This window comes from Morone saxatilis, unplaced genomic scaffold (genome assembly GCF_004916995.1).
Source record: "Morone saxatilis isolate NCDOM2014 unplaced genomic scaffold, NCSU_SB_2.0 Contig15, whole genome shotgun sequence".
In the NCBI taxonomy this organism is placed as follows: Eukaryota; Metazoa; Chordata; class Actinopteri; family Moronidae; genus Morone; species Morone saxatilis.
Window position 1 is genome coordinate 22,602,272 of NW_023339707.1, and position 12,441 is coordinate 22,614,712.

At 42.7% G+C, this 12,441-nt stretch overlaps 1 protein-coding gene across 4 annotated transcripts in view; it reads left to right on the forward strand.

The window, feature by feature from the left end:
* Window positions 1–2,874: 2,874 nt before the first annotated feature.
* hipk1a (homeodomain interacting protein kinase 1a) overlaps window positions 2,875–12,441 on the forward strand; it is a gene marked incomplete at its 5' end in the record, with an annotated part of 10,793 nt that continues 1,226 nt past the window's right edge. The window contains 14 exon segments of one of the 4 annotated variants that reach the window (XM_035656169.1): window positions 2,875–3,179; window positions 3,272–3,395; window positions 4,304–4,423; window positions 4,517–4,603; window positions 4,693–4,907; window positions 5,024–5,174; window positions 6,298–6,502; window positions 6,753–6,871; window positions 7,651–7,788; window positions 9,132–9,283; window positions 9,426–9,578; window positions 10,564–10,734; window positions 10,816–11,009; window positions 11,199–11,329. In XM_035656169.1, coding sequence (XP_035512062.1) covers window positions 2,875–3,179; window positions 3,272–3,395; window positions 4,304–4,423; window positions 4,517–4,603; window positions 4,693–4,907; window positions 5,024–5,174; window positions 6,298–6,502; window positions 6,753–6,871; window positions 7,651–7,788; window positions 9,132–9,283; window positions 9,426–9,578; window positions 10,564–10,734; window positions 10,816–11,009; window positions 11,199–11,329 — 2,265 coding nt within the window. 4 annotated transcript variants of the gene reach the window in all.

The following is a 12,441-nucleotide window of genomic DNA, read 5'->3' on the forward strand; positions in this document are numbered from 1 at the left end:
TTAATACTTACCGTTAGTATTGATCCATAGTTTTTCCTGATGTAGTTTAAGACTTTTAATAACAATAAATCTGTCCGTATTAAGTGTTTCTTCTCTTTTTGGTTAGCTTTTTGGCTTTTCTAATTTGCAGGATGAGACTTTTTTGTGTTATTATAGGGCTTGGTTCATCTTCAAAAGTTTAGATCTAATAAATTTTAAATAACAAACATCCAATAAAACAATGCAATTAGTCTTCACAAAATGGACATAATTCTGGAGTTTTTAAGATAACCCAATATGTAAAAAGAAGCCCACAATAAGTAACAGAAATGACAAAAAAAGTAAATTAAACATATAATTTAGACCATTTTAAAAAAATTATACAAGCAATAATGATGAAAATAAAAACTAATAAATAAAAACTAGTTCTAGGTCCCAAGGGCCTTGACCAAGATACTGGCTCAGATCTTGGGAGTTGGCCCCGGGCCACACGCAATCAGTTCACCAAGCCATAAGCAACAAAAACCTTAAAAATATTCGTTTACTTTAAATTCAGGCAAGGAACAAGCAAGCAAATTCTTGAATTAACCTGGTCCTTCCAAAATCAATCAAATTTTTATAAGCACCATTTTAAAAACAATCCTCAACTTAAGTGCGTACAAGACCGAGAAGGGGTAGAGAAATCACAATTAAAGAAAACAATGAATAAAAAAGAACTGGCGCTCTGGAACAGGCGACAAGGGGACTGACAATCCGTTATGAAGGGAGTTGCAGGTAGTCAAGGCGGGAGGTATAAAAGCGTGGATCACTTCTTTAAGATCTTTGAAAAAAGAAACGACTTTAATTTCAATAATTTCAGGTCTTCATAATCTTGTCAGGCATCGTATCCAATAAATAACTAATCTCTCTCCTAATGGTCTCCGGGCGTTTAACGTCTCATTGATGGCTCGCTTTGCTGATCCTTCCGGCAGACATGGCGTCGCGCTCCCAGGTGTTCCTCCTCGTTCCTGTTCGTCCCCCAGTGCCTTACTCCCGGTTCCAAAAGATGCCTCCAAAGTGGATAAACCCGGGCCTGGGAGTGTCCCACCAGCTGGGAACAATGGGCAAACTCAGCAGAAGCCACCCAGGGAACTGCACCCTCCACCTGGGCCCACTGCAACCCGGTGTACAAAAACTCCAACCAGCACCCCGACAGCCCGGCTCCCGGGAGGGCAGACGGTGGTGCGGCGGCGACAGCCACAGGGTAGCCTTCGCCGGGCTGCCTCCTCTTCTCTCCGTCCTCCTCCTCCAGCCCCGCCGTGTCAAGGACCGCCAACCTCCCTCCCAAGACGGTGCACCTCTACCACAAGCAGTACAGCTTTCGGAAGAGCGAGGAGGTAGACAGCAGCGACAGCGTCCAGATACTGGAGGAGCTCTCGGCCCCCGTGGTCTCAAACCGCACCGGTGGCGGAGGGGGCACCACCACGGCTCAGTCCATAGCACATTCCACTTCTACCACGAAGAGCAGCAACTCCCACAGCGAGGGCGACTACCAGCTGGTCCAGCACGAGATTCTGTGCTCGATGTCCAACAGCTACGAGGTGCTCGAGTTCCTGGGACGCGGCACCTTCGGCCAGGTGGCGAAATGCTGGAAGCGGGGCACAAACGAGATAGTGGCAATCAAAATCTTGAAGAATCATCCCTCTTATGCTCGGCAAGGTCAAATTGAAGTGAGTATGTTGTGTTTAAAGCATTAAAAACTCCGGGGTGGATAGACAGAAACCTTTTCTCATTCTTAACCCTCGGCAGCAGATTCTCAGATAGGATGATGATAGAGAGGAGAGAAAGATTCCTATGTAATTGAATTGCGAGCGTTCACGTCATCAAGATGGTTGTAGGAGCACAGAGTTGGTCTTGTGAAGATTCAAATAATGAGCATTGACAATATAATAATAATGTTAATCAGATCTGGTCGGATTTGAGGCGTCTAGTCAGAGTCAGATATATATTAGAGCTTTCTGAAAAATCCAAGTTGTAATTACGACTGGGAAGTTGATGTGAACACTATTTGCAAAGAACGATAACTCTGATAACTCTGACTCTTTTTGCTTGTGTCCCCAAAAGCATTATTGGAACAGATGATTGTCCCAAAACATGAGAATCCCAAATAGAAGTTTGGAAAATACAATAGGAACTTTTCTTATTTTCCTTCCCTTCATTGGTTTCTTCGACTGAACCAAGGCTCAACATGGTTGGAGACACTTTCCTCCAATTATATACATATATATATATTATGTACACATATATTTATGTACAGGCAAAGACTCAAACTAGGGAAAATGATGCCATTTCCAGTCCAGCTTCTCCCGAAAATAACAGTGTTTGTTTTTGGCAGAAAGGCACTGGCAGGGCGCTGGGGAGCGCTTGGATGAAGCACTTGGGCAGTGAGTGAAAAAAAAAAAACATTAACAGAGGGTTGACTGGACAGCTAACAACACGTAGGGTGATAAAAGCACAGCACTCACCGGCAGCATTCAGTGTCTGACTGATTTGCTCCCTCAAATGGGTTTTTCTGTCTCAGTTATGATCAGGATAGACATACACAGCCAGAACAAGCTTCTCCTCCATTATCTCGGTTACCAGGGTGACGATATAATTGCCTGAAAAGGAGCAACGCGCTGCCTTTTCTCTAGGCGGCAGCATGCTGCTACGCTGTTTCCTTATTGAAAACGATTGAAAAATGATGCTGGTGCTCAGAAAAAAACATGTTTAGCTGAAAGTGTCTTCACCATTATTGATTAATGAGCTCAAATATACCTTCACCCTCCTCTTCCTCCTCCCCTGTAGGTGAGCATCCTTAGCAGGCTGAGCACAGAGAACGCGGACGAGTTCAACTTCGTCCGCTCATACGAGTGTTTCCAGCACAAGAACCACACGTGCCTTGTGTTTGAGATGCTGGAGCAGAACCTTTACGACTTCCTGAAGCACAGCAAGTTCAGCCCCCTGCTGCTCAAGTGCATACGGCCTATTCTGCAGCAGGTCGCCACCGCACTGATGAAGCTGAAGAGCCTGGGGCTGATCCACGCCGACCTGAAGCCAGAAAACATTATGCTAGTGGACCCCTTGAGGCAGCCGTACAGAGTGAAGGTCATTGATTTCGGCTCTGCCAGCCACGTGTCCAAAGCGGTTTGCTCCACCTACCTGCAGTCACGATACTACAGGTGAGGATGTTAGCTTGGACTGTACAGTAAAGGATTTTATTGGGTTTGTAATATGTAAATTGCCTGTACGATCCTGTAAATTGTTCTTGCAGAGCTCCAGAGATCATTCTGGGCCTTCCTTTCTGCGAAGCAATCGACATGTGGTCTTTGGGCTGTGTCATTGCTGAGCTGTTCTTGGGATGGCCCCTTTATCCCGGTGCCTCAGAGTATGATCAGGTCAGCTGCAGCACTCTCATATATGTTTAAGTGACATTTATTGTCTTTTTTAATAGGAAAGATTCTGGCCCACCAGATTCCGTTGACAAACCACTCGTTTTACCTCGCAGATAATTGCATAGACTCGACAGAAACAAAATAAAACTCACCAAAATCTTCTTCCAAAGTCTTTGTTAGCATTTCCATTGTCTTTCCAACAATCACCAATGCTGGTTTGGTTGAAATAAACCCCTTAATTGATGCCTAATAGATATAGACCTTTTGTTCAAGGTCTATCACTCGCAACCAGACTCCATTGAGAAAACTGATCATTTTACCTTGCACATCATTGTAACGTCATAACTTCATTCAAACTGTAAAAGATACAAAATAAAACTCAACGAAAAAAATTTTTGTTAGTCTTTCCACTTTTCCAACAATAACCAACTCTGGTTTGGTGGAAATAAATCCTTAATGCACTGAGTTAGGTAAGAAAAACAGCCGTTTCAGTTGCTCTCCTCAGTGCCAATAAGTGCACACGGCCTGACACTGCTCAGGCATCAAAACAGGGAGGTAGTGTGACGTCATTCTCTGCTCAGGACGGTTTAACTTTACTAAATATGTTCATAGGAAATAGTTGTTTGCTGCTATATTATTGTATATATATATATAACCTTTTATTAATGTTATAGTCACACATGTTTGGTGATATGTGACAGTTTAACTAAAATAATCACAGACTGTTAGCATATTCAACTTTTTTACTTGAATCTAATGTGTAAACCATGAAGACCTCATTCAGTGGCTGACACAACCAACCTTCAGGTGTTATTAACTGTATAAACCGACAGTAAAGGTCACAAGGTTTTCATTTGTCTTACGTTAGCAGCTAACCTTTTCTCCAAACTTTCCCCCATTGTCTCTCTCAGATTCGTTACATTTCCCAGACCCAGGGCCTTCCAGCAGAGTACCTGCTGAGTGCGGGAACCAAGACCAGCCGCTTCTTCAACAGAGGTCCTGACTCGAGCTACCCCCTCTGGAGACTCAAAGTGAGTGACCCTGCAGAGGTCGGTCCACAAAGAGAACACACAAAATATACAGTACATATATACTGACGTCCTGTTGTGGTTATTTCTCTGCAGACACCTGCAGAGCACGAGGCAGAGATGGGCATCAAGTCCAAGGAGGCGAGGAAATACATCTTCAACTGTCTAGACGATATGATGCAGGTGAGGAAGGATCCTGCAGTAATATTGTTGCTGGTTGTTTTAAATTCACAGCACAACACGTTTGTACCAGGACCTTTTGCATATTGCAGGTTGACAAACACCGACCTCCTGTCCCTCTGCAGGTGAACATGACAAACCTGGAGGGGACCGACATCCTGGCAGAGAAGGCCGACAGGCGGGAGTTCATAGACCTGCTGAAGAAGATGCTGACGCTAGACGCAGACAAACGGATCACGCCCATGAAGACACTGAACCACCCCTTTGTTACCATGACACACCTGCTGCACTTCCCTCACAGCTCACAGTAAGACAACAAGTTCATTTTCCATTTCTATACTTTCTGTAAATGATTGCTGTTAGTTTCCAGGATCCTGGCAGTGTTCATGTTTGATTAATTGATTTTTAAATGTTATTTTATAGTGTGAAGTCCTGCTTCCAAAATATGGATATATGTAAACGCAGATGCAGCGCCTTTGAGAACGGAAAAAACATGTTTGCTAGCAACAATACCCCAAGTGCAGCCACCAACCTCACTGTCACCTTCAGTAGCCAACTAAACCAGCACAATCAGGTGAGAACATCGTCTCTGATCTCTTCATTACATTATTCTTGCTGATCCAGTTTTCACTTGTTATATCAGTCGCTTTGTAAAGTGGAGGCTTCTTCGTGTGATAGAGAATGTGAGTTCCTGAAGACGGGTATTTCCATTTATATTTGGAATACAAGAGAAGCATTTCTGTCAGAAATTATAAAAGTCGTGCGTCTGTTTTGTCTTTTTTCTCTAGTACTGCACCACTGAGCACATATGAAAGATACGGAGGATTTGTTGGTGACATACAGTTAAATCAATCTGCATTAATGATGAACTCTTATGCTTCAGTACCATCACTTTTAATTGATTTAACTGAGCTGCATATATTTTCTAAAAACTGTAAAAAAGCAAAAGTAAAACAAATTCCTGCTTGTACTGAAGTGGAGCTGCTGTACGTCTGCTGTCGTGTGTCACCATATTGTACACTTGGGGAATTGTCAAATGGTTTTGTTTAATGAATTTATTACTGTGGTGATCTTGCCATACATTTTAAATTTGACATTACACACTGTTTAAAGGGTAACAGGCACGGCATTGTTTCAATGAAACCGTCTTTTTGCATGGATTGGTAGATTTTGACGAATCGTGCACAACACTCGTAGTTTAACTGCATTTGCTCATAATCACTAATTATATAACAATAAAGGCAGTGGGGAAATAGTGGAAACAATACTAACACCATTAAGGGACCAATGTGTAGGATTTAGAGACATCTAGTGGTGAGATTGCAGGTTGCGATTGAAACTTTCCCAAACACCTTGCTCCAGCATCACTACAGTATCTTTTGTGTTGATCTTTTTTGGCTGCTACCTTTGTCAGTAAGTAACTGTACATTAAGGCTACAAGAGCTTCCAATGATGATGTGGTTGACCATATATGACATTCAGGTCCAAATGTAAATGAGTCTCTACCTGCAGGTGTATATGGATGTGACATTGTTTGAACATTGCTGGTCGCCTGAAGTTATGCGTATACATGTTTGATAAACACCAATTGTACTTGTTCCTGCACATACATTTAGAACTCTTTATTAAATGAGGCAGAACTTGTATCATCTTTTAAGCCATTGAATACGGTGTTTCCTGCATGTTGTGTCTTACAGATGGCCTCTACAGGAGGCCAGTCCCTGTCCCTCAGCAGTAACGTCCCGCTGCTGAACTATCAGCCTGGCCTCTACCAGCAGGCCACCATAAACATCCCTGGTCTAACCCAGCAGGGCGTGCCTCTGCAGACCAGACCCACCCAGCTCTGCACCCAGACTGAACCCTTCCAACAAACACTCATTGTTTGCCCGCCCACCATCCAGGGTGAGAATGCAAGATGTTAGTGTCATGAAAACTAATCTCATATCACATTTAGGTTGTAAAATGTAGACATTTTGATCTATTGTTATTAATTTGCCCAACCAGCAACAAAGGAAATACAACTTTTATTGATATTTTGCTTTTGTGCATTTAACTTCCTAATCCCTAAATGTCTTATATTTTAGATTTTGTATTAAATTTGTATACATTTGTCATTGATTAGCCATAATATGCTTCCATCTTTCCCTTACAGGTCTTCAAACATCCAATAAGCCCTCTGGTTATCCAGTGAGGATGGACAACTCAGTACCCTTAGTTCCTCAGAACCAGTCATCCCAGTCTCTCCACATCCAGCCCGGCATGCTGGCACAGGTACTGTACCACTGCGCCAGGGTTGGGATAATGGAATGTAATTAAGTACATGTACACAACTACAATCTTGAGGTACTTGTACTTTACTTGTGTACTGTATTTCCATTTTATGTTACTTTATACTTGTATTCCTGCTGTAGCCACTAGTTACTGTACAGATTAGGATTTAAAATATAAAAACAGCGGTTTATAAAAGCGTGTAAATCCATTGTATTATTAAAGATTACACTTCAGGATGTGCGTGTACAGACTTGAAACTGTCATCGAGCCTGTTGTGAAGTTAATGTTTTACCAAACTACAGTTTCATTTTGGTATTTTATTATCTGCTGCTGGTGAAATTTAAACCAATGAAACTGACAGTCAGTGCAGGGAAAATGAACAACTGCTACCAGAATTAGCACATTGCTAATTAAAGACAAGCGAGTGAAGAGAGATAAAATATTTAATAAGCGATTTGTTATCCTCGGAGCTTTGTGAATCCAGGAAGGAGCCAGATGGACCCGGCTATCGGGACCCAACCCCAGTGACCCTCTGCGTCTGTGCTTTGGTTTGTGTAAATGTGGTTGGTCATGTATTTGTTTTTTTTTCTTCAATTCTCTCTTCACAAAACTCTATTATTCTTGTTCTGGTGTTAACTAACTGAAAACTCTTTATCCAAACCAAAAACACCTTTTATTTAGGATGCAGAATATGGAGCAGGTCTGTTCCGGATGAGTCCTCTCAGTTTGTTTTGATGTCCTAACACCTCCACTCCTTTCACCCTCACACCTCTCCCCAGGCCTCCCTCGACCCCCTGCTGGTCAGCAGCCTGTACGCCTCAGTGGCGGGAATGCCACGTTTAGACTCGGTCCGGCTGCCAGTTGGCTGCGGGGGTGAAAGCCTCAGCGGCTTACTGGATCAGAACGCTTCCATGCTGGTAAAACACCAACATCACAACTGCTTCCTTCCTTCCTTCCTTCCTTCCTTCTTTCCTCCTAGCAGGTGTATGTCAGCGGTGTGCAGCAGGACGTGGGACGCATGTGCAACTCACCGTCTGGTTTCTGCTTTTGCTTGCAGCTTCGGGGTTACACCAGCTGGTCTTTACTATGCCTGGTCCTAACTGCTGAGTCAGTTTTCAAGTTACAAATTACTTTAGCTTAAGATGAGGGCTAAACCGGCCCTCAGATGCATAAAACTCTAGATTCACAACTAAAACTGTGTGTATGCACAAAGACAGAAATATACACACATTAATAAAACTGTACAGACTCCTGGTTCTGTTTTATACATTGGGAAATGATGACTCAAATGTAAATAAAAAAGAATGATGACTTTCATAACATTTATAAATCATGTCATTGATTGACATTTCACAGAACGCCATGTAGACTACAAAAATAACACAATCAGGAGAATATTTAAAGCTTGTGGCCAGAGAGGTGTGCACTGTATTTTCTTTGTTATCAATGTCCATTAACAGATTACTTCATTTTAGAAGGTCATTTTCACATTAAATTATACTCATTACATTTACTCATCTCTGACTATAATACATGGTGCAGTGTCAAAAATAACATTGTTAAATCACCAAAATGTGAAACTATTCACTGAAAACACATTTTTGTAAATATCAAGTCATTAAAAACATTTATAGAAATTACACAGAAAGTTAAAGAATCGGTTCAAAATGGGCTCCACATTTTCACATTTTAACCAACGTGTGGCGAACGTTTGCGCCTCCTAGTGGTAGATTAAAAAAGGCACAATAGCAGTGAGACCAGCGTTGAGACCTTCATTACTTTCTGTCCTTATCTCAATACTAACACGTTCCTTTCAGGTGGGCTGTCTTCTTTCTGGACCCTTTCTGATTTTCACAGCGGGGGACTGTATCACATGCATGCTTGGCATCAGAACCTGAGTGACATTTTGTTTATTTCTGTCTTTTCTTTAATCCTGCTTTTGTAATTACTGCTTCTTAAGTCACGTTTCCTTCCGAGCAGTAACAAATGCAGCCCTCTCTGCAGAGGAATAGATGGTGGCCACTCGGGGTGATCTCGACTTTTGTCCAGCTGTCAGTGTGTCAGGGCTTAGTTTTAATGTGACTTCTGCTGGATGTCTTGGTGTAGGACTGAGACGGGAATGTCTACAAACTGCATGTGCTCACGTGACTTTTATTTCCCTATGAAAAAATCTCTTCTCTTCTTTAAGTGTCACTGCTGAAGGAACTTGGACTAAGTGCAATTTTCTAACATGCGTTTGTGTGTCTGTGTGTGCATACAGCAGGGCTGGCCAGCAGGCACACAGCAGATCCTCATCCCTTCCACCTGGCAGCAGATGCCAGGCATGGCCATCCATAACCCTGGGCAGGCTGTAGTGCCCGACTCACCCATGGGAGCCTCTATCTCCGACAGTCAACAGGCTTCTGGCTGGAGGTGAGTTTGGTCTAACAGGACTCTGTGTCCGCATGCTGCATTTAAAAGCACAGCGTCCGGTCTTAATGGAAAGTTCAGTTAATGTGGACAGAACTGATGCGGTTTATAATAAGTGAGTTAAATCTGTTCTTCCTTTTAATAGGGGTCGTCATGGAAGCCAGTACGATGGCGTCAGCCAGCAGGACTCTGGTGTTGGCCGTCATGCTGCCTCCCAAAGCCACAACTCAGGGGCCCCTCACTCAAGATCCCAACAGGGCAAGAGGTCAAAGGCTCGACACGCAGAGAGCAGAGCCAGGTATCCTGTCAGACTGTCATACATTCACATTATCTATACGTTTGTTGGGGGGGGGGGGTCGTCCATAAATTGTAGTGTTGGTGGTTTGATCCCTGGCTTCTCCTGTTCAGTTGTTCAAAGTGGGAGCGACACAGTAAAGCTGCAGGGATTTTCCTTAAACCACAGGCCTTTTTCACAGCAAGATCATTTTGAATAGTTCTAGTAAGGAAAACCCCCAAAAAACCAAGGGGTTTTGTTACTGATAACATTAATGATAGAGTATAAATGTGACAGTGAGCCAGCATGCACAATATCAGGACCCTGAAGCCTTATATATCTCAGCCACACATTAACAGCTACACTGTTGCACTGGATGGCAAGTTCCTCATTACCATGAACACACACACTGTACTTTATTTTGACTCAATGCCACATACACCGAACTGCTACAACAAGTGCTCACTGACTAGAACACCAAATGGGTATTAATCCCCAACAAATACACTGTTGACTATAATGTATGTAGCCTTTTAAAATATTTATATATTCATGACCTGTTTACAAAGATTTACATCTTCAGTAGGAACCAGTATGCTTAGAGAGCCACAAAGTGAGGGGAAGTTAGAAAGTATTGTACATTTTTCAATTTTCTTTTTTCATGGGATATAAAGTAAGGAAAATATAAAACAATACTAGCCTTATGCTTTTATCAATAGTGCAAAACCAAAGATATTCAGTTCAGAACAATAAATCGATACTCAAACTAGTTGATTTTAGTTTCTGTTGATTGACATAAAGATTAATTGACTAAATGTTTCAGCTCTACACGACACAGAGCCCCTAAATTGCTCTCAATGTGTGTGTAAAAAGCATTCATTGCTTAAGGTTTTTTAACGCAAGTAGAAGCTTTAAAGAACATTAAATGCAACATAAATAGATCAATTTTCTATGGAGAAGATTTTGTGATTGTAATCAGGCAGTGAAAGAGCACCTTTGTCCCCCCCAGGCCTGTGTCGTCAGTGCATTCGGCCACCACTGTGGTACACAACACCTCTGCTTTTGCTGGCGATCAGTCTCAGCCCATCATCATCTCTGACACACCCAGTCCTGCTGTCAGCATCATCACCATCCACAGCGACTCAGAAGACGAGGATGACAGGAAGTTCCCCGCCGCCTGGTGAGCTCATTTCCTCTGTACGACCGAGAGGTTACATCCTGCTCAAACGGTTATTTACGCCTTCCTTATTCTCTCCTGCAGTTCTGGAACAAGCCAGAGGACCAACGTGATCAGCTGTGTGACAGTACACGACTCCCATGACTCCGACTCCTCCACCAGCAGCCCCCTGAGCCCCAAGACCACCTCCCAGCCCACCAAGTCTCTGGCCATCATCATGCCATCTGTGAAGAGCCAGCCAGGAGAGAGCACAACCCACAAAGCTCCGGCAGCTCCAGGTCCTCAAGAGATCCACATTTCTCTGAATTCTGTCCAGTCGTGGATAACATTATTGTCCAATCATCATATTTATTCATTTTGTGTGGTTGCATCAAATTACCCCAGGTTAAACGACATAAATCCATTTGACTGTATTGTAATCTATACTCTTCTTAGTGCTCACAGTACTCTGGTTTTCATTCTGGTAGATCAAGCTACAAGTGGCTCTGGAAAGTCCAAGAAGGGGTCAACTCAACAATCCAGTCGGCCAGGAGATTCCAACACCGATCGCCATCAACGGGCTGCATCCAGCAGATCTCAGCCTCTTAACCTGAGTCAGGTAACTGCTTTCTAATGTAGCTGATGTCTGCTCGCAAGGCGAACCCAAAAAGAACCTGGTTCTGTCCCAGTACCAGTCCCTCCAGGAAGTTGTTATCAGTAATAGTAGCACTATTTGTGCAATTTTCACTTTCTCCTGCAATGTGATTGCAAAAAAACATCTCAACATTCATTGCGATTCTTTTAAGAAAAATCTGCTGTTAAGCCAGGCATTTCAGCCACAACAGTACACCCAGAAAGGCCTGCAAAGTCCCGGAGGGACTGCAATACCAGTACTAAATTTCCAGTTACTGTCACAGTGCCCGTTACGACTGCGATTGTGTTGAGGTTAATCCAAGCACACACTTGAACTCAGGCCATATTGCCACTCCTGCAAATATATGGCTCAATTGAGCTCAGGCGCTTTGTTGCTTTTATTTAATTTGCACACAAAGAATAAATATGTCAAGTTTATTTACAGGTTACATTTAAAAAGACTGACCAAAGTGCTTTACAGAGACAATAAATAAAACACGGGAACGATCACATAAAACAAGGATATCAGTAGATAAATAAAAGCATAGAATAGCTTCATAAAAGCATAACAAACAGCATTGGGCACACAGTAAAAACCAGAGTGTGGTCTGGGTATGTTTTCATGGTGATAAAAAAAGACATTTCAAAAGGACTCAATAGAGGGGGAAGATCGTCAGTGGCAAACAACTGAGAATGCTCTATCACTTTTGGTTCTTACTGGGCTAACATGGAGAGCAGTGCTTGGTCAGCAGACCTGAGGGGTCGGGAGGTGGGCAGAGAGTAACCTGGTGCCAGTCCATGCAGTGCTTTAAAAACAGATACAGGTACAATCTGATTTATGCTCATTTTTTTAGGTAAACTATTTCTTAAAATCGTTGATAATGTAAAAACAACTAACACTATTGTTTTGTCAGATATGCAATATAATTAGAGTAGACTGCTGTGAATTGTTGGATGGACTGAGCTCTGAATACTGCTGTGAAATATTCAGATAAATGTGCTTCAAGTGCAGGTCAGGTGTACTGCCTGTTGGTATTTCTCAGACATGGGACACACTGAAGTGCGCGTTCACACACCGCCAGATAAGCAGGCGTGTCC